General features: G+C 42.2%; 1 protein-coding gene across 1 annotated transcript in view; it reads right to left on the reverse strand.

Moving 5' to 3' along the window:
* Window positions 1–11,937: 11,937 nt before the first annotated feature.
* Window positions 11,938–22,497, reverse strand: part of ADAMTS9 (ADAM metallopeptidase with thrombospondin type 1 motif, 9) — a 189,036-nt gene continuing 178,476 nt past the window's right edge. The window contains exons 39-40 of the mRNA XM_012639039.1: window positions 13,891–13,985; window positions 11,938–11,957 (exon numbers count right to left, since the gene is read on the reverse strand). Coding sequence (XP_012494493.1) covers window positions 13,896–13,985 — 90 coding nt within the window. The 3' untranslated portion in view covers window positions 11,938–11,957; window positions 13,891–13,895. The remainder of the gene's footprint in view (window positions 11,958–13,890; window positions 13,986–22,497) is intronic.

The following is a 22,497-nucleotide window of genomic DNA, read 5'->3' on the forward strand; positions in this document are numbered from 1 at the left end:
TGAGGCAGGAGGATCACTTGAGCCCAGGAGTTTGAGGTTGCTGTGAGCTAGGCTGATGCCACGGCACTCTAGCCCAGGCAAGAGAGTGAGGCTCTGTCTCAAAAAAAAGAAAAAGAGTTGAGTTTTTTCCTTTTTTCTCATGAGCTGTGCTAAGAAGAGATCCAAGACTCAGAGAACTAAGGCAGCCTACTGGCCAACAGCCTGCAAGGAACTGAATCCTGCCGACAACCGCGGGGTGAGCTTCGAAGCAGATCCCTCCCCAATCAGCCTAGAAATGACCACAGTGCTGGCCAACATCTAATTGTGATCTGTAAGAGACCCTGAAGGGGTCTTAGACCCAGATCCTGATCCACAGGTACTATGAGACAATACATGTGTATTGTTTTAAGCTAGTAAGTTTTGGGGTGATTTGGTATGCAGCCATAGATAACTAGTACACTATTACATAGATTACCATAATTCATTTAACTAATCTACTGTTAAGGCATTTAGGTTATTTCCAAGATTTTGCTGTTACAAATAATGCAACGGTTGGTACACATTTAGTCTTGTCACATTTTTAGGAAAATATTTGTAAGGTTTGTGTAAAAATTCTTGATTTTGAGAATTACCAGATTGCCCACTGCAGAGGTGGAGAACACTTCTGCAAATACTGTCGATTTTTTCCCTGCTTGACAGATTTTTAAAAATCTCATTGATGTTTTCATTTATATTTCATTCATTATGAAATAAATTGGGCATTTTTCATGTGCTTGTCATTTATTTTATTTTTAAAAACCTGCCTGTTTGTGCCTTTTTACCATTTTTCTTTCTTCGTTTTCCTTTCATTGTCCTTCTTTCCCTTTTTTCATTCTTTATTTTGACTGCTTTTTATTTTTCTTCAGCAAACACATTTTTTAACAGGTCACTTATCTTTGTGAATGGGAATAATGCCTTCCTCTGGCAAGTGGAAAAAGAAAACATTTTTCTCCCAGTTTATAATTTCTTTTTGGACTTTTGTTTATGGATTTATTTTTTCAAATATACATTTTTTATTTTTACGTGGTTAAATTGGTCATTTTTCTTCTTGATAATTTCTGGGTTTCGTGTCATTTTTAAAAAGATGTTCTTCCAAAGATGTGGATGATGAGGCTATGACGGCGATGATCAAAGGAGGAAAAGAAAGGTAGGATGATAAATATTTGCGTGTATTGTGTGCCAGTCACTGTTCTAGGAGCCTTATGTATAATATATTATTTCATTTAATCCTCGAATTACCCTATGAGATAGATGCCATTATTACCCCGACTGACAAACGAGGAAACTGAGGTCTACAGAGAAGTCAATTGGTCCAGATTCTAGAGGCTGCACTCTCAACCCTCACCCACTTGCAAAGGCCGTTGTTGAGGCTGTTCCTCCATGATTTTATGCCAACACAGAGCATTTTGGTCTTTGCGACTGCAAAGCCAACTCTATTTCTTGGGTGCCAGGGATGATTACAATGCTTTTCCATTACCAAGGAAGCCTTTTATTCCATAGAAAAATGGAGCTATAAGTGATTTGGCGTACACAAGGAGGCATAAATGGAAATCGTTGCTGAAAACCAGCTCTTATCTGAGCGATGGACTGGGGCTGGAACAGAAGCCTGGCCTTTCAGAATTGCTCACATCCTATACCAATTAAGTGTTTGGGGAAGCCGACAATGGCTTCCTGATGTGGAAATCACTTTGAAACATGTAGGCTGGTAGTTAAAGCCATTAATCCCTCTTGGGCTTCAAGGACAACTACAAAGAAAATATTTTGTAAATTGCACAAGAAGCATGGATTTGCCAACCCTGGGTTAGCCCAAACTGGTCAAGCAATTGCTTTTAACACTTTATTTCCTAAGTGGACTCACACCTGGGGGGAGATAGAAAACAAACCTCACTTGAGAAAGACAACCCAGGGCTTCTTAAAAGCGTAGGTCTCTGCATCAGGCAGCCATTGAGTGAAGAGCTTGGCTCTCTCCCCAGACAAAGAGGTTTTATTTCAGCCCCAAGACTGAGGGGATGCAAATAAGCCCAGCGCCTCTTACCTGACCTTTCGCTGTTGGAAAGTTCCAGCAGGAAGCCCAGGAGGACACCGAGGCCCGCACGTCCAAGTGCCCCTAAGTCATATTGAGAGTTGAGCCACAAAGAGCAATGAACAGGAGACAAATCTAACTTAGTAATGGGAAAATTACTTTATCCTGAGCTCTTAGGAAGCTGTGGCTCTTAACCAGTGGTATCTGAGCAATCAGGAAGTGGTTGGGGAGGGACTAATTGTCTTTCTCTCTCTGCTTGCTCAGGTGAAGCAAGGTCCTGAATTTTCTCTGCTTTCTGTGAGCAAGCTTGCTGGTGTGGAAAGTCAGCATGACAGGAAGGAAGAGATGCTAGCTCTAGTCTTGGCACTGCCCTTTCACTAATTTCATGGCCTGGACACAGCTGCTTTGGGTCTCACCTACACTGAGTCGTTAAGATCCTGAGCTTGGGAGTCAGCCTGTCATACTCTCTTTCCCCTCGATTTCCTCTTCTTTAAAATGAGAATAAAAATAGCAGCTCCCTCAGAGAGCTGTGATGAAGGTTCCATGAGAGGACACGTGCAAAGCATCTAGCGCAGCTCCTGGCACGCTGGGGCTCAGGGTGAATGGTGCCCTCTGGAGGTGTGCAAAGGATCGGCTCTAGCCTGTCATGTACTGCATCAGTCGGGCAGGGTTGTTCAGAGAAATGGAGCGAGCAGGAGTGATAGAGATAGAGATAGATCTATTTATCATCTATCTATGCAGGGAGTGAAAGAGAGAAAGATTGCAGGAAATCAGCTCACCTGATTTGGAGGGCTGGCAAGTTGGGAAGTCTGCGTGTCAGGTGAGCAGGCAGGAGTGCCAGGGACAAGGTGATGCGGCAGCTTGAGTCTGAAGGCAGTCTGGAGGCAGAATTTCTTCTTCTTTGGGGGACCTCACTCTTTTTCTCTGAAGGTCTTTGACTGATTAGATGAGGCCCGCCCATGGATAATCTGCTTTATTCAGAGAGTACTGATTTAAATGTTAATCACATCTAAAAAATACCTTCACAGCAACATCTAGACTGGTGTTTGGCCAAAGACTCAATATTACAGCTTAGTCAGGTTGACATATAAAATTAACTATCACATATAGTAAATGGTCTGCTGTGGTCTAAATATTTATATACCCTCCAAATTTATATATTGACATTCTCACCACCAAGGAGATGGTGTTAGGAGGTGGGGCCTTTGGGAGGTGATTAGGTCATGAGGATGGAGCCCTCATCAATGGGACCAGTGCCCTTATGAAAGATGCTCCAGAGAGAACTCTCGCCCCTTTCACTGTGTGTGGTCAGAGAAGACAGATACCCTCACCAGACCCCGAATCTGCTGGCACCTTGATCTTGGACTTCCCAGCCTCCAGAACCGAGAGAAATAAATTCCTGCTGTTTATAAGCTGCCCAGTCTGTGACATTTCATTAGAGTAGCCTGAAAAGATTTAGACATGGTCAATAAATATAGTTATTATTTTTCTTGTGATATAGTTATTATTTTTTGTTGTTGGTCTATGCCCTTTCAGGCCTCCTCTAGTCCTGACATCCTCTGATTCACAACTTCCGTTCACATTTTGGGAAGGCAAACAGAAAGAACTGCAGTATTGTGCGAGCAAATGGAACCTGTGGAGGATACATACAGGCAAAGCCAGTTTTTTCAACTCCAAATCATGGAGTTGACGCAAAAGTCAGGGTCAACACCCTCCCCATGCTCACCTTCCCCAAACTAAAGCATAGATCTCATGTAGCAGTTTTTCATCACACATCTTTTTGAATAGCTAAGCGACACTGAGCACCTACTGTGAGCCAGGCAGTGTTTTGACTGCTTTAAATATATTAGCACATGGAGCCTCACAGCAACCATATGACGTGGGTGGCATCAATATTCCTCATCTCACTGATGAGGACGGTGAGACGGGGGAGTGTAGGAGTCTTGTGGGAAGCCACACAGCTAGGCCATGGGGGGCCAGACAGGCCATTCTGTCTTGTTCTAGAGCCTCTGGGTACTGACTGTGTCCACCACGCACACAAGAGAGGGTACCCGGAGACTCCCACTACTATGCGGGAGGGACATTCTAAAGGTGGGTCTCCCTAGTGTGCATAGAGTTCTCTCAGAGAGCCTGTTAGAAAGGCAGATTCTCAGGCCCCACTTCCAGAGACACTCATTGAGTAAGCCAGGGGCGTGTCCAGGAACCACACAGCATTCCCTGAAGTCCCCTGCTGTTGTCCTGGTCGCCCTGGGGCTCAGAAAGCTCCCAGATGTGCGTCCATTCTGTGGTATTGTGAAGCTGAGCAGGAAGCTCTGAAGCAGTGTCCTGGCCCATCGAGAAAGATGAAGACAGCACGGCCACCAAGTGCACCCGTGGAAGTTTCTATACTTAATCATGGCTCATGTCCTAAAAACTGTCATATCGTAAGAGAGGCCTTACAGGCCTTGATTGCAGGTCAGAGTCACGAGAGACATCCAGAATTCAGTGCATCGTCATCTAGCACCGTAAGTTCTATGTCCTGGGAAGTGCATGTACGAATGCAGGATTCTTGTCAAGTACAACAGTCTTTGGACCAAGACAGAAAGATATTTATGAATAAGAGCCACATGTCAAATCAATCAAACAATCAAATGGCTGTTGACTCTAGAATGCAAACAGAGAGAGGCAGAGAAATCAGGCAATATGAGGGATTTGAATCCAGGAGCGTGGGCTACAGGAGCATCCTTCACTTGAAGGTAAGGTTTGTTGACATAAAGCCCAGTGTGGCTCGCTGGGGATTTGGACAGTCACAGCAGCATCTGGCCAAGCTCTGGTCCTTAAGTGTTTGGAGAAGGGGTGGTACACAGAATAATGGGCCCCCCCCAAAGATGTCCATGTCCTAATCTCTGAAACCTGTACACGTCACCTTTTATTACCTTGCACAGCAAAGGGGACTCTGTAGAGATGGGGAGACCATCCTGTGTTACCCGGTGAGCCCAATTAAGCACAAGGGTCCTTATAAGAGGGAAGTGAGGGGGCCAAAGTCAGAAAAGGGGACATGATGAAAACGGGTCAGAGAAGGAGAGAGATATTTGAAGATATTACACTGCTGGCTTTGGAGATGGAGGACGTGGCCATGAGTGAAAGGATGCAGGCAGCCTCTGAAGCTGGAAAAGGCGAGGAAACATTCTCTTCTAGAGCCTCTAGAAAGCACGCAGCCCTGCTGACCCATTGTAGAGGTCTGGCCTCTAGAACTACAAGATAATAAACTCGTGTTGTTCTAAGCCACTTAGGTTTGAGGTAATGGGAAACCAATATAGGAGGCTTTCCTCACATTTACATGGAAAGATCTATCAGTTTCCTTAGTTGGAATGAAAAGCATCACCCTGGTGGTCTGCTACTCCAGATCCATGCCCATGGAAACCTCGGGGTCTATGATAGTCACATAAGCGCACAATATTTATTCATGCCGAGTAAGATTTAAGATATAAAAAATACTTAAGGAAATCAGAACCATTGTATGAAGATTTTTGTCTTGAAGAGTATGTAAAAATTTAAGTTTATATAATTGTCGTGATTTTAAAATTTGAACCATTAGAGCGGTGGCTTATGAGGCCAATTTAAAATGTGTCATCGAGTACTTGATTTAGATTTCTGATTTTAAGTCAAAACCATACTGAGTTAATTTTCTGTTTCAGAATATTGTCAAGAACTTTAAGATCACTGGTGTATGTAATATTTATATTTTTGTATTTATAAAAATCATTTAAGTACTCAGAAAGGTTTGCTTATTGAGTCAGATAATTGAAAGACTTAAGACAGAAATAAAATCCATTAAATGTATAAATGCTGCATAAACTATTTCAGGCCTTTAATTAAGTTATGGAGCAAAGAGTCAAAAAAAAATTTTTTTTGAAGTAATTGATAAAAACTAGGCTAAGTAAAATAATAGAATTTGTAAGTGGAACGCAAAAAAAAGAGGCTTAAGGAACAACTAGGTTTTTGAATTTGTAAATGTAATAAATTGGATATCAGTTGTCTTTTCTACACATAGCACCATCCCCGACCACACTGTGACACCTCCTATCAGTGGCCTACAAGCACTTGATCCCAAGTTCGAACCAAGTGGCAGGATACAAGTTATACATGAAGATGTACATTTCCACCCAAAGTCACATTTTTTTCTTCTTTCACACTGTGATTGGATGCCCTTCTTTGGATGCACTTTGAATATTTGCTTCTTTTGTCCTTATCAGATATCACCGTGATGAATAATGTTGTAAAGTTAGCTGGATCGCATACCCGGCAGATGAAACGTGCTTAGGGTGATAGCAAAGATGGCCTTCAGGTTTGGTTTGGTTTGGTTTTGGAAAAGTCAATATTTGATATTTAAAAGAAAAAGTAATCTTCATGGAAAAAGATTAAATTCATGGTCAGGAGTTATTTTTAATTTTGAGGCACATATTCAAGGGGAGTGGCATAATCTTTTCAGGGCTTAGGACCGCTAAAGCTCGTAAGCACGTCTTGCAAAATCACCTCTAAAACGAGCAGACCGCTCACTTTGGCAGCACATATGCTAAAATTGGAACGATATAGAGAAGACCAGCATGGCCCTTATGCAAGGATGATGCGCAAATTTGAGAAGCATTCCATATAAAAAATTAGTAAATAATAAAAGAAAAAAAAAGTGTGATGGCCCAGACATGAGGCTACAATGACAGAGCAAAGCCTCTCCCACTGTCCGTGGGTGACAAGTGGTTTCCCATGCCCACTGAGGTTGGAGGCCGGCTTTGCCGGTCACCCACAGCTGTGTTCACAGCTATGAAGTTTGTAAAGAAAGAATTTCTGGCCGGGCGCGGTGGCTCACGTCTGTAATCCTAGCTCTCTGGGAGGCCGAGGCGGGCGGATTGTTTGAGCTCAGGAGTTTGAAACCAGCCTGAGCAAGAGCGAGACACTGTCTCTACTAATAATAGAAAGAAATTAATCGGACAACTAAAAATATATAGAAAAAATTAGCCGGGCATGGTGGCACATGCCTATAGTCCCAGCTACTCGGGAGGCTGAGGCAGGAGGATCGCTTGAGCCCAGGAGTTTGAGGTTGCTGTGAGTGAGGATGACGCCACGGCACTCTAGCCTGGGCAACACAGTGAGACTCTGTCTCAAAAAAAAAAAAAAAGAAGAAGGAATTTCTGACCACCCCATTTAAAATAGCAACACGCTCACTCCATGGCACGGGGCACTCCTTGTTCCTCTTTCTGGCTTTATTTCTCTCTCTGATACTTCTCACCTTCTGACACAGTGGCTTTTGCTTGCTATTTATGACTTCCATATCACTCAGAAGAGAAAGAAAAATCAACACACCAGGGCAAAAGGAACGATGGCATGTGTGCAAGCTTTGGGGTACGAAGTGCTTGGTGCTCAGGGAATGCCATGCCAGGCAGGCCATGATGCATGGATGGCTGTCGTGGAAAATATGGTCAGGTTAATTACTGGAAAAGAACTGCAGGGTGGCTTACTTGCTGATATGCTGATTTTCTCTCTCTTCTGTCATCACCAAAATGTAAGCTCCGAAGGGCAAGAGATTTGTGTGGGTTTTGTTGAATGCTTGTGGCAGGAGCAGCTGATTTCCCCAGTAACCATTTTCTCCTCCTTCCTTGTAGTAACAGACTGCCGACCTCCCCTGAGTATGAGCCGGGCACGTGGTTGCCGACTAGAGCACACACTCCCAGCCTCCCTTGCAGCTAGGGGTGGCTACGCAGCTAAGTAATGGCCAAGAGTTGTAAATAAAAGTTACACTTTAACTTCCCTGTCTTGCCGTCAAATAATTGCTCCCTTTCTGCAGGCTGGACACACACATGGCAAGGCGGAGCCACGTAAGGACAATACCTTTGAGACTGGCCAAGCAACGAAACAGAAGGAGCCTCAGTCCTCTTTTGACATAGTAGGCGCAGTTTCCCACCAGGCCCGGAGTGCCTGCTACTTCTAGATGGTGAATAAGAAATAAATGTCCACCTTATTTGGGGGTCTCTTTGTTACAGCCTCTGTTACGGACTGAATCGTTTCACTCCCCACCCCTTCATATATTGAAGCCCGAACTCCTAACATGACGGTATTTGGAGACAGGGCTTACAAGGAGGCAACGAAGGTTAAGTGAGGTCATAAGGGTGGGGCCCTATTCCGATAGGACTGGTGTCCTTGTAAGAAAAGGGAGAGACACGAGAGATCTCTCTCTCTCTCTCTCTGCACATGCACACAGAGGAAAGGTCACATGAGGACACAGGGAGAAGAGGCCTGTCTATAAGCCAGGAAGAGAGTCCTCACCAGAAACCAACGCTGACAACACCTTGATCTTGGACTTCCAGCCTCCAGAACCGTGAGAGAATACATTCCTGTTGTTTTGACACCCAGTCTGCAGTACTCTGTGATAGCAGCCCTGCAAAGTCATACGGCCTCTTAGCCTTTACGCTACCTGATACATTGCTGCACCCCAGTGCCTGGAGATTAGTAGATGTGCAATAAATATTACTTGGATAAATACATGAAGGAACAAAATGCAAGGACAACATTTTCTTGCAATAAATATATTTGCTATGCAAATATAAAGAATTACTGGACTCCTAGATTTTACGTATCTATTTATTCATCCACCCATTCATCTTTTAATCATTCTGGTTGTGTTTACAACCAAAATAAAACCTCACTCTTCCTGGTGCTCTCTCTCCCACAGCCCATCCCAAATCTATCAGTTGTCAACTCTTGTTCATTTCACCACCTACGTCGCTGTAATTTTTTACCATTACAATGGTCATAACACCAGTTCCCGTTATCTCTTGCTCACTTTATCTGATTGCTTCCAAACCTTTCCCTCTCCAGTCTCTGTACTTGGTCTGTTGTAAAGACTTCTAATTTTCTCTCTCAAGTCCATTTTGCCTGCTTTCCTAGGAACAGATCTCTCATTTTCTTCCATATGGCAATACACTGTGTGAAACAACCTCATTTCCCCACCATTCCTGCATCCTCGGTGCAGCCATATGACTACATTCTGGCTAAGGAGATATAAGTGAAATTTGTTGGGTGGGTGAGGTTTCTGAAAAACCTCTTTAAAAGAAGAATAGAGAGCTGAGACTAGGCTACTTTTTATTCTTCCTCACTTCTTTTGTTCTTATTGCCTGGAATTTGGGAGTGATTGCTGGAGCTCTAGCAGCCACACTGAGAATGGAGGAATGAAGAGAGGAGACAGAGAAAGAAACTCTGTTCCTGCAGCTGGAGCTGCAGTACCAGCCCTGGACTGCCTACCTCCAGGCTTCTTTTACATAACAATGAAATACACTTTTTAGTATGTAAGCCAGTACAGTCAGGCTCTGTAATTAGTTGTTGAACGAAATTCCTAACCCATGCCTTCACCGCTGTCAGCTTAACCTTGCTGATGCACATTTTGAGGGCAGCTATTTTGCCACCACTGACGCAGAGCTTAAAGGGTTATGAGAAAACACTTTATCCTGTAAGGTAAAATAGCCTCATCTTACAGATGAAGAAACTCGGGCTCAGGATCATACAGTTAGTAGCCACCAGAGAAAGGACTAGAACAGAGGGCTCAGATGATGCTGAGGGACAAGAGGTGGGACTTTGGTGTAAGGTATGGGATTTGGAGATTACACACGCGCAAACGCACAGTGGGAATTTAGAGTGGATGCCGATACCTGCTGCTTTTGCATGTCTCCAGACCATCTCCCCTCTTCTGATAACAAAACCCTTCTTTTCTGGGAACCATCTCTTTTCCAACTGAAGCTGTCAATCATCCGACTCCGGGTGAGCAGAGGCACAGGACCCCAGCCCCCTTGACAGTGCGATTGGTCCAGAAGTGGCCGCGTGACCCAATCAGAGCCAAACAAAGTTCTTTTGGGGACTGCCACTTACTCACTGTGAACTTGAGCCTATTTGCAACCATAAGGTTCTGTCTCCTTATCCATAAGATGAAGGTTAGTCTATTACTTACTCTATTTGGTGGTTGTGAGGATGAGATGAAACAACATAAGTAAAGGGCCTGGCAGATGGTGAATGTTCAGTTCCATTAGCTACTATTAGACTTGTTTAGAAAGCTCTCATTGCCCTAGACACCTTCAGTCTATAGGGTAGGAGCCACTGCTACATGAAATTAACAATTAAGCCCCCAAACCCCACTTAAATCTCTGATTTGTTTGCTCATTTGTTTCCCATCACACAGACAAGAGGTGTATGTCTCCAAATTCCAAGAGAACCACTTCAACTGATTTGGTGGATGCAATGATGGACCTGTAGACAACGCCCATTCCTTATCTGCCTTTATAGTGGCAACTGTAATAGATGAAATTAAGAAAATCTGCATTTCTTCTCAATCTGGAAGTTTTAAAAACTACAGACATTTGAATCAATCAACTCTTAAATCAAGAGTCTGGAAACCATATGAAACATAAATGGTTTGGATGTGGTCATGGTATTTATTCATAATATATTTTCACAATGTATTAATAATGAAGAATAACACTTATTCATACACTGAGTATAACTTTTCCTGGAGCACTCTGGAATTTGCTTGGAGTTAGAAAATACTGCCAAGTTTTCCTAATCTCTTTGGTTTTTAAAAGTGGGCAGAGTTTCTCAAACCGAGTGTCTTCCACGGGCCATTGGTGAAGGCTTCCCTTCAATCGGGTTGGAAGGGCAGAAAGACCATGGCTTTCTACAAAAAGCGGATTAATGGAAGATCAGAAAAACTCAGGCATCCTGTGTTCCACAGTTCACTTCTTCACACAAATGCCAATTCCTGCAGCAGCCATGAAAACCGACGGGGTGTTAGGCTCATGGCCTGATGAGAAGCCATGTCACCGGCCAATGTTCTCATGCAAGAGGCAATCCTGATGACTCAGAACATGGTTCTGAACTTTTCAGGTGTGCTGGTGTGCTGATGGGTACTTCCATTCTGTGCATCCTCTTTCTTGCTACTGGTAAACCTGGACATTTTAGAATATCTTGACAAAACGGTGAGAAGATCTCACTTTCCCAATTCGCTCCGTAACGAAGCTGCTTGGGGGACCCTCCACTTGATTGTAGAGAGACCAAGGCACCATGGACTAAAGCAAAGTGTATTCATGACAGTAACAACAAGAATGAAGTCCAACTCTCTTCGTAAAAAGGCATGTCCGAAAATAAGAGTAAATAGCTGATTCCGTCCATTGGAAATTGTCCTCTGTTCCTCCCTTTTATTAAAAGTGTTTACATTTCTGAGTCTGAAGATCACTTAAATACATACAATAGTAGCACCAAGGCAGTATATTTTTTTTCCCAGAGATCACATAAAACTGAATAGATACTTAACATAATTAATAGCTGGTACAATCTGTGACATCACTAACTTACTTATTGGCTAATGATACTTTCCTAGAAATGCCAAAAACACCCTTATACGACTCTCATAGCACCTTGATGACAGCTAGGTTGTTTTAAAAAAAATTTCAATTTTAAAAAAGCAACAATAAGACATTTACAGATAAAAAATAAACAATAGTGTACCGTGATAATGAAGGATCACTTTTGTCATAGTACTACATATAATGTAGAGTACGTAAAATGCAGTGGTCTGACTGCAAGAGACAGAATAATGAAAAGGCAGTCATAATAGAATCATTTTACGTACAAAAATATTACATCGCAATAAATAATTTCAAACATAAATATTAAACTTTACATCATTAGGATATTCCACATATATACACACACATATATGTATGTGTGTGTATATATGTGTGTATTCATATGCGTATGTACACACATTTACACACATGCAAGCATACAGGTCCACACACATACACACATACACACACACACATGCACCCAAATTTAAGGTGGAGGTATTGCATTACTATCCTTCATCCATCCCATAATGGCTTCCTCTTCAGAGCACCTGAAATAAACAAACAAAAAACATAAAACTTCTGCTCAAATGCTGTAAGTTAGGAGTAGCTAAACCATACATTTTTACACACAGAATTTGAAAATAACACTTACTGTTTTCTCTAGATTTTAAAAGTAACATTTGTTTTTTGCAAGAAACATGGAAATTTCAGGGAAGTAACAAAGCATAAAATAAAAATCCACTGGTCTGAAATCCCCCCACCAAAGATAACTGCTCTTCAAATATTGGTATATTTCCTTCTAGTCTTTTTTCTACACATATATGTTTATACGTATATATTGGAAATACTGTCTATGTACTCACTCATAAATCTTATAACGTATAACATTTATGTAAAATTTATCTTATTAGATATGAAATACATAAAGTATGTATAAAATGGTGATCTCTAGTGGATACCTGCTGACTCTAGCCTGCCTTCACCCCGTCTCTTCTCTTCTGATAGCAAACCCTTCCTTGTCCTTTGGGAACCATCGTTCTTCCAGCTGAAGTTGTCAATCACCCGACTCTAGGTAGGTGCCTGATCTCAGCCACCTGGAGACTGTGACTGATTCAAAAGTGACCATGTGACCCAATCAGAGCCAAACAGAGTTCTTCTGCAGAATATATGCTGGGGGCAGTGTTTACTTGGATCACGAGTTGTAAGGATGAGGTAATCCTAGAGCTGCCCAGGACCACGGTGTAGGGGAGATGACCTGCCTGGGAAGGAAGCCACGTAGGAGGCAATGATTGCTGACTGTCAGGGAAAGAAAGAGTGCTAATGACTCTGTTTGAGCCCCTGGATCCAGCCACACCTAAAGCTAGCATGCCGCTTGTACTTCTCAGTTATTTAAGACAATACATTTCTTTTTTTCCTTTGCCCCTTGCAACAGAAATAATCTTAATTTAAGATAATTTTGAATATGTTTAATTAAACATTAAAATACTAATATATAAATGTCAAATAGGAACTCCTCTATTGGGCTCTTAAAAAGCCTAATAGGGTTCATGGGCTGCTGGAAGCTTGAGGGAAGATGTGGGAGGGTCACAAGAGTTGGTTGAACTTGTCGCTTGCAGCTGAAGGCACTGGGATAATAAAAAGAGTGACCAGTTCAGCCTTTTGCCCAGCAGAGGGAGCACTTGCCAGCACAATGCAGTTAGATCAGGGACTGCCAAATCTTTAAAATTCATGACTCCTGTGGATTTTGTTAAAATGCAGATTTTGATTTCATAGGGATAGGGTGAGGCCTGAGATTCTGCACTTCTAACGAGTTCCCAGGAGATGCTGATCATGCTGGTCCTCGGTGCACACTGAGCAGCAAAGGTGTGGGTGGCACAGAGCAGTGACTGAGAGCAGCGGCTTTGGTGTAGGACACTGGTGGGTCCTGCCAAGGGAATTCACCATGACTTTATGCTGTTTAATAGCTGTGGGCCTCAGCTTCTTCATCTGTAAAACAACAGCCCCACCTCACAGTTTTTTTTGTGTGAGGATTCGGTGAAATAATGCCTATACAATGCTTAGCATGGTGAGGCCTCCACAAATGCCATTGCTATTATAATACTCCTGCATAGCATTTCTCAAAGGACGATTTGTGAGTCACCTGCATCAGAATTCCCTGTGTTACAATTGCATAGCCCAGAATCCACCAGAGACCTAGGCAAGCAGGGTCCCTAGAGATGGAGCCCAGTAAGCAGCATTTCAAATGAGCACCACAGAGGAACGCGATGTGAGGCAAAGGGACCTCGTGCCCAAGGGTGGACAACAGATGGCTTCAGTCATGCGAGGACAGTGAGCAGGAGAGAAAAAGGCAGGATAGTACCGGATCAGGTTTGAGATGCTTCACAGCAACCCTTCTGAACCACCCACATTTGCTCATCATTAGGCTACAGGAAAAATAAAAGAGAGAAAGAGAGACAGACATACAGACATAGGACTACTCACCTTAGCTATAAAACTCGCACCTCCAGGCCAGTACCAGAGGATGGAGTGCATTTTCCACAGTAACCGCCGCATTTCCCTATGACTCGGGTCCCATCCTGCAAAGAGATGCGGCATTTTAGACTACTTGCTTGGCTCATGTTTTCAGAGCTTGCACTGGCTCTTCGAGAAAGCATTCTTGTACCCACGGCAGGCAGGCCTTCTGAACTGAAGTTCATGGTTGAAAGCAGGGGTTGGCAAACTATGGCTTGTGGGCCAAATCCAGCCCATGACCTGTTTTTTATAGCCTGCAAGCCAAGAATGGTTTTTATATTTTTCAATGGTTGAGAAAAGGCAAACTAAGAATATTATGTCTTGACATATGAAAATTATATAAAATGCAAATTTTAGTGTCCACTAATAAAGTTTTATAGGAACACAGTCATGTTCAGCCATTTACCCAACAGCTATGGCTGCTTTCACGTCAAGACAACAGAACTGCGTAGTTGTAACAGCTCTTACATCTTCACACTGCTGCTCGGTGCAGCACAAATTGCAGTGACGGTTTTAACTTGACGGCGTTCGGAGTGCCATGTATACTCCCAAGTCATAACGTTCTATTTGCTTAACACCAGTGAATACCGTTATGACAAATCAGGAAAAGAAGAGAAAGGTGGACTTTGAAAGTTGCACTTTTAAAGTACAATGGCACGTGGGTTATTTTGTTATCAAATTTAGATGACAAAACATTTATTACGAAACTATAGCTGTGCTAAAAGAATACAATATACACCAACATTACCAAACTAAACCTCATCACAATACTCCCAACTCACAGGAAGGCAATGGTCAGAAATTTAAAAAATTTAAAAGGGAATATCTCGGCCGGGCGCGGTGGCTCACGCCTGTAATCCTAGCTCTTTGGGAGGCCGAGGCGGGCGGATTGTTTGAGCTCAGGAGTTCGAAACCAGCCTGAGCAAGAGCGAGACCCCGTCTCTACTAAAATTAGTAAGAAATTAATCGGATAACTAAAAATATATAGAAAAAATTAGCCGGGCATGGTGGCACATGCCTGTAGTCCCAGCTACTCGGGAGGCTGAGGCAGTAGGATCACTTGAGCCCAGGAGTTTGAGGTTGCTGTGAGCTAGGATGACGCCACAGAACTCTCTCTACCCAGGGCAACAGAGTGAAACTCTGTCTCAAAAAAAAAAAAAAAAGGGAATATCTCGCCATATAGCATAATTCCTTTACAAAAATAAAAAAAGAAAATAAGTAAGCTTCCAAGTAGCTCGTTTGTTAGCCAACCAAGGAAAACAATTTACCCATGGTGAGTTAAGTCTTGTCTAACTGCAACACCTAAAGAAATGTGTCCGGAGAAAATAAACTTGTGTAAGAATACTACCATTTTGGTAAAAACAGTTGCTTGAAAAGCTAATGACATGGGAGTCACATTAGTAGTCAACTAAAAAACAAGGCAAATGATTTTGAGTGGTTATCCTTGGCTCTGGATAAGTCAACAGATATTACTGATATTGTTCAGGTGTTACTGTCTATTTGAGGAGATAACGCCTGGTCTGAAGTAACTAAAGAATTAGCCTCTGAATAGTCTAGGATCTAGCAGAAGAGTGGAATCATTTCTGGAACAAGTACACGTGAGAATATTTCAAGAGGTTGAGAAAGAACTACAGAACAACTGAAGTAGAATCTGTTAAGATGTGTTGAAAACTGATGACGGTAAAAATATGTGCAGAGCATTAAAAGCTTTAGCTGGGCAAATTTACAAAGCCTGTTAAACTGTAAGATGTTTAAAGCCTATGGTTATTCACTGAATTATTCATCAGCAGGTACTTTGTGGAAAATATTTGAACCTATCAAGTGCTATAGAACTAGGACTGTCAATAATGAAGTTCATTTTCTATCGCGGACTTAACCATCATCAGTTTTACGAATTTTTTTGTCAGAACTAGAAGCTCAATACCTTGACTTATTTTACCACATACCAATTTAATGGCTTAGCAGTAGTAAAGTTTTATTTCGATATTTGAGCTCAGGGCTGAGATAAAAATTTTGTTGAATAGGAACTTCTCTGAATCACTATAACTGAACATTTAATGGTTTTGAACATTACCTTGTGCTTCAGAGTTGATAATGTTTCTTAATAAATTGAACCTAAAACTACAAGGCAGAAATGCACTTATAGGCAAAACTTATACTGTGGTAAAGTCATTTCACTGACAACATTGTTTGAATCACATGCAATGTTAAGCTGTTTTATACACTTCCTATGCCCTCAAAAGTTAAAATAAGAAGCTACTTCTCTATTCCACACAAATTTACAAGTAGATATATTTTATGAACTTAAACTGAAGTTCAAGCAGTGTTTTTCAGACTTTGATGCAAATACAAAAGAAATTTTCATATTTCAAAATCCATTTAAGCAATGAGGAGCTTCCATCTCATTTTCAATTACAAGTGATTAATATGCAATATAATGACATGCTAAAAGGCAAATATTGAGAGAAAGCTCTAGTAGAATTCTATAAATGCCTGCCAAGCCACGAATATGCTCAATTAAAATTATATGATTATGGCCAGATAGTGTTTGGTAATACCTATCCATGTAGAAAGACATTTAGAAAGATGAAATGCACAAAATCTCATTTCAGATCAGCATTAACAAATAAACATCAACAATCAATTTTGATAATGGAGAACATTAATTAAACAAAACGTTTTCTTCCCTCTGTGTCCCATTCTTCTCATCAGTAGATCTGCATTACAAAAAGTTGTACTAAATTATTATTGTATTTTGAATTTAATCAATAACAATTTTGCACAAATTTGTCTTTTCTCTTGACATATAAATACATACATAATATCATTGATTTTGCATCTTGGCCCTCAAAGACTAAAATATTAAATATTTATAACCTGGTCCTTTACAGACAAAGTTTGCCATCCCCTGGTCTAAAGACCTGCACTCTCCAGATTCATCTTGTACCTTTCTTTCCCTGATGCCAGCGTTTCTTTGGGTTGTTCTTCTGGCATGCCCCTTGTATCACAAGGCCTTTGCACATGCCATTCTCTCTGGTTGGAACTCTCTTCCCTCTCCCTCTCCACGTGCACCATACTACCCCAACGTTTTTGCCTGGTAAATTCTCCAGAACCCAGCTCAAACACCACTTCCTCTAAGAAACCTTCCTGACCTCTAAGAAACCTTACCTGCTGCATAGCGCTCGTGATTGTGCAATTCTTTTCTTAACATCTGTCTTCCCGCTATAACGTAAGCTTCACAAAGCCAAGCCCAATATCTTGTTAAAACTGAAGAGTATCCAGAACCTAGCACAATGCATGGCTCATAGCAGTACTAAATGCACACTAAATGAATAAATGAATGAAAGAGGATGAAGGTGAACTTTCTGAACTGCAATTAAGATTGCCCTGCTAATTAGTTCCCCTAATGCTTCATCATGCTATGAAAAATTTCTTGTTTAATTGTGGCATCATGTCCTCTGTGTATAATCAGCCTGTCACATCCCCCCACCCCCCGACCCCGCACAATGTTTCACATTTTCCACTATTGGGAATAACACCATGATGAACATATTTGAGCCACATTTGGGGATTTCTTTGGACTATATATCTAGAACTGGGCCAAAGGGCATGAAGATTTGCTTTGTACAACAAAACTATGAAAGCATCTTGCAAACAATGGATAATCTCATATTTTAAAAAAGAAAGATAGGTACAAAAACACAGATACATAGAGGGCATGGCAGTTCTGGAGCTAGCCCATGCCAGCACCACCCGGATTTGATGACAGATCAACTGGTCTTCTAGCCAGGAGCTATCTCACTAGGCTTAAGTGTAGGGCTGGTGGCCTCAGGATGGGACAGGCTACCAACATTTTCTGTATCATCAAAGTTCATGCTTTACTCAAACTCTCCTCACCCAGCAGAGGAGCTAACTTGAGTCAGACTGCCTGGGCTTGTACTGCATCTTTTAGCAACCCCTTTAAGCCTCAGTTTCCTAGTGCATAGGTAAAATGGAGATAGTAATAATCTCCCCCCTACAGGGGGAGATTGCTGTAAATGAGATAATGCACCTAATGTGCTTAGCATAATACTTGGCCTAATATACATGTTCAATAAATGTTAGCTATTATTATCATGAAGGTATTTTTTTTTGTGTGTGAATCTCCACCATAGCCTGTTCTCATGGAGACGAGTCAAAGTCGGGGTGATTATAAACTACAAAGTTAAAGAAAATAAAGCCAATACTGGGTTTACAACACTCATGCTCTCTCTTTAATTAGAACTCTGTTCATTTGATTTAGGTAAAGTCTGAGCTAAAACTTATCATTTTTATTACAGAATAAAAAAAGCCACACGGAGCGAGCAAATAAAAATATAATTGTCATAGAGATGATGTCTATTTCAGAAAAAAAGGTACATTAGAATCACCCACTCATACAATGAAGCACTAATTTTTTTCTTCATTAAAGAAGGCCGTCTAAAAATCTCTTTTCAATGGGTATTTTGTTAGCCTAGTTTGAACTATCGCATATAACTAAAATGAATGAATCTCTGTTCCATTAAGAATAGTTTGCAATTCACACTTTTCACTAATTCCTCTGTTTTTTCAGTTAGTATGAGGAGGGGAGGTTGGCTTTTCTGATTTAAGAAGCCAGCCTATCTTTGATTGAAGTGTGTTTATTTGCAAGTCTTTGGACTGTGCTGGTGGTAGAATCAAGCTGGGCTGGCGGTGGGGATTTTGCTAAGAAAAGCCATACAGATATTAATAGTAATGAATGGAGACATGACTTTAGGGGCTAAAATTCCATGTTAGGGTCAAGATCACATACAGTGAAATTTACCCTTGAATGTTCCTGAAATTGCCCATAAACACAGCATATATGTTTTTTGTTTTTCTGAACACAGTCCTAGACAGGAACATATATATGAACGTCTACATAAATGTCGTCTAATTTCTATAGGAATGTATAGGAATAAAAAGTACGTATACATAAAATGTAAATTGGCAGTGTTTCACTCTACTGGTCTGTGGTATGATATTTATACTTGGTGGATAGGAGTTCTGCAAGTTAACTGCAGGTGGGAGGCAGCCCGCACAGACGTGCGAGTTGACTGCACCGAGCGTGTGCGTGTGTACACACACATGGCTTATCTCAGAAGCCCACACGCCACTGGTAGTAAATGAACTGAAAGAAAGGAACTGAGTCCATCTCCTCTCTGGTAATGCGACTTTCATTAATTTTTAATTGCAAAGCAACTCTTCGATTTACAGCCCTTTCCCTAGCACAGGAATGCCCATTAGACCACAGGCCTTAGTCACAGGCCCTGGGTCACCCCGACCCTGCAAATTCCCCAGGCACACAAGGGCAAAACGCCCTGTGAGCGCCTCTCACCATCTTCTGGGAAGTGATACTCCCTTCATGCTGCCTGGCTCTGAAGGCCCATTCTAGAACATTCTCCCGGGAGGAGACCCAGATGGGCAGCTCTGAGAATGGGCGTGTGGAGTTGCGGTGGGTTCTGGATGGGGCTTCAGGGCACTTTCATATCCCGAGCACACTGGAGAGCTGAGGGTGCACAGCGCCTCGGAGCTCAGCACGTCTGCATTCTGTCTCAGACCTCGCCTCTGGGCCCGGATGCCCTTTCTGCCTGCCGGCCCCTCCTGCAGAGATCTACACAGAGTGAGGAGAAACTCACCAGACCCTCAGCTGGGCTGGTGCAGCCCCTGACTAAGGGGGTACCCCACCTGACTCACTGCCAGGGTGGGGTGCGGGCCACGGGGACAGGCCCAGCCTCAGCTCACGCCGGAGTCCTGCATCCTTCCACAAGCTATCTAGAGTGAGCCCCCTGCCGTACTCACCTTCTGAACCCAAGGGCAGGCGTCGGGGCTATGAAAACGTCTTAACTTTAATAGCTAACACTTGTGCTGCTGCTGTGTGCCCAGTGCCATGCCAACAGCTTCGCATTCTTATTTCACAAGAACCCAACGAGACTATGGAACCAGCCCAGGTGTCCAACAACAGAAGAATGGTTACAGAAAACGTGGTACATATTCACAATGGACCACTACTCAGCCGTAACAAAGAATGAGGTCCCGTCATTCATGACAACATGGATGGAACTGGAGGACGTCACATTAAATGAAATAAGCCAGGCACAGAAAGTTAAACACCACGTGTTCTCACTCGTATGTAGAAGCTAAAAAAAGTTGATCTTATAGAAGCAAAAAGTGAAGCAAAGGATACTAGAAGCTGGGAGGGATGGGGAGAGATGTGTTAAATGATACAAAATGCCCTGATTTGATCAGCATACAATATACATATTGAACATCACTATGTACCCCATGAATATGTAAAATTATTATTTGTCAATTAAAGAAATCCAGTAAGATAAGGGCCACTCCAATCCCCATTTTATAGATGAAGAAATCAAGCCACTCACCCCCTGAAAGTTCAATAACTTGCCCAAGATGGCAGAGCCAGTGAGTGAGTGAAGATTCAGACAGTCAGACTTCGGAGTCCGCAGGCTTCACCGCTACGCCCTGCGGCCACTGAGGGCTTTTGCTGTGGCACCGAGGGCTGGGCCTGCCGCAGGTCACTAAGACTGGTCCCACTGCCTTCCCAGCCTCGCAAGAATTTGACCCCATTCCCACCTTGCTGTCCCAAACCCCTGGGGATGGCACAGCTGGAATACATACTAATAGATTTTATACATGCAAACTGCCCAATATATAGTAGCGTTTTATTTTAATTATAATCATGATTATTTTTATTAGGTAAAAATTGGAGAAAGAGCTCTTTCCATTCCATGCAAGGGCATCAACAGTGAACTCGATATTGGGACTTCTTGTGACCAGCTCTGCCCCTGGTGGTGAGACAGCATCTCTGTCCTCCAAGCAGTACTGGAGATCCAGCTTTACCCCGAATGACTAGAGCTTTCTTTTAGTTTTGCTTGGGGAAAACATTTTATTGCCAAGGACGTTTGGAAAATTGAGATTTTCATTGTGATTTTTCCCTCTGCAGGTCCTACCAGAAAAGCAAAAGAAAGTGAAAATTGATTATTTGAGTCCTGAATCAAAACAGAGCTGTTTGGAGAGGAGAGAATGATCACTGCCCAAGGTTTGAGCATCACAGGGGAGACTGGGCTTCAGTCCCTCGGGGGCCAGATGGTGGCGGGTACTGAGTGGGAGCAGGATACTGCACGATTCCCAAAGTGGAACTCTGGTTATCTGGGAAAATTAAAGGTGTAACTTCGAAAAGAAGGTTTTGCCGTTGGTTTAATTTAGGTCTGTGGTTCTCAAAAAGTGGCCCCAGACCTGGTGCATCAGCATCTCCTGGGAAATGGTTAGAAATGTAAGTTTCCAGCCTCTCCCCAGGCTGACCATGTGTTAACAAGCCCTGCAGGTGATGGTGATGCACACACGAGTTTGAAAACCCCTGCTTTTCGGTTCTAAAGAAGCAGTTCAAATAAAGCCACACGGGTTTCTTTCCTGTATACTGTATTCCAACCTCATATGCTAGTGCTTACTGTGACTCTTCAGGAAGGAAATACAATATACTACGATTTTTTCCAAATATACTGGGCGGTGGGGGCTACTTTCACGGTGCATCCCTTGGGGATGCTGCTCCTTGGACCACGCCGTAGGTCAGGCATGGAGAGTGCTCAGTCTCAGATCCCAGATACTCACAAGGAGGGCTCGATGGGCCCTTGACGTTATTTTTGAGCTCAGGCTCTTTGAGCTGCCCTAGTACACTAAATTAAAAAAAAAAAAAAAATGCTGACAGGCAACTGTCAAACCAGCTCCGAATAACTGTCCCTAAACGCTTGGGGAACAATTACTGTAGTGCTCATTCTCTCCATAAGGTGGCGCTCCCAGCTTTAATTATTTTTAGTTTTGGGTTGAAACTGTAGAAACTGGGTAAGAAATAGAATTACAACTTATGTTACACAGTTTACATGGATAGGTTTCCTACAGCCGTGTTTTAGACAGTTAATGTTTTGGTTCTGAGTCATTGAAACATATAGTATATTTCCAAATATCATGTTGCATACCATAAAATATATAATTTTTATTTGTCAATTAAAAAAGAAATAATGTATTGATTTTGGAGGGAAGGGTTTAGGGCAGAACATTGTAATTATGGGGCCCATTCTAAAGCACCTGCACTGTTTCTCAGCTACCTTTATTCCTTTCTGTGCAAGAAACAATATTTAACGATTAATTTACAAGCAATCAATATGGTCATTTAGTTAATCAGATCTGAGGTCCCTGATTGCCTTAGATGGAGAAAGAGGGAATGACGTTTTTTTCCACAGACACAAATTTAAAGCTGGCAGCTAGAAAAAAAGATTTCTCTGGAAAGTCACAATTGGATATTTCCTCTCTTGGGGGTGGTGCTGGGAGCAGGTTTTAGCTGCTTCTTTATATTCTAATTTTGATTAGGTAGAAGTATTTTTTGATAGGGTTGCCAGGTCTAGCAAATAAAAATACAGGATGCCCAGTTAAATTTGAATTTCAGACAAATAGCATACATTTTTAGTGCAAGTATGTCCCGTGCAATGATTATAACGTACTTATAATAAAAAAAAGTTCATTGTT

This window comes from Propithecus coquereli, unplaced genomic scaffold, assembly GCF_000956105.1.
Source record: "Propithecus coquereli isolate 6110/MARCELLA unplaced genomic scaffold, Pcoq_1.0 Scaffold1, whole genome shotgun sequence".
Lineage (NCBI taxonomy): Eukaryota > Metazoa > Chordata > Mammalia > Primates > Indriidae > Propithecus > Propithecus coquereli.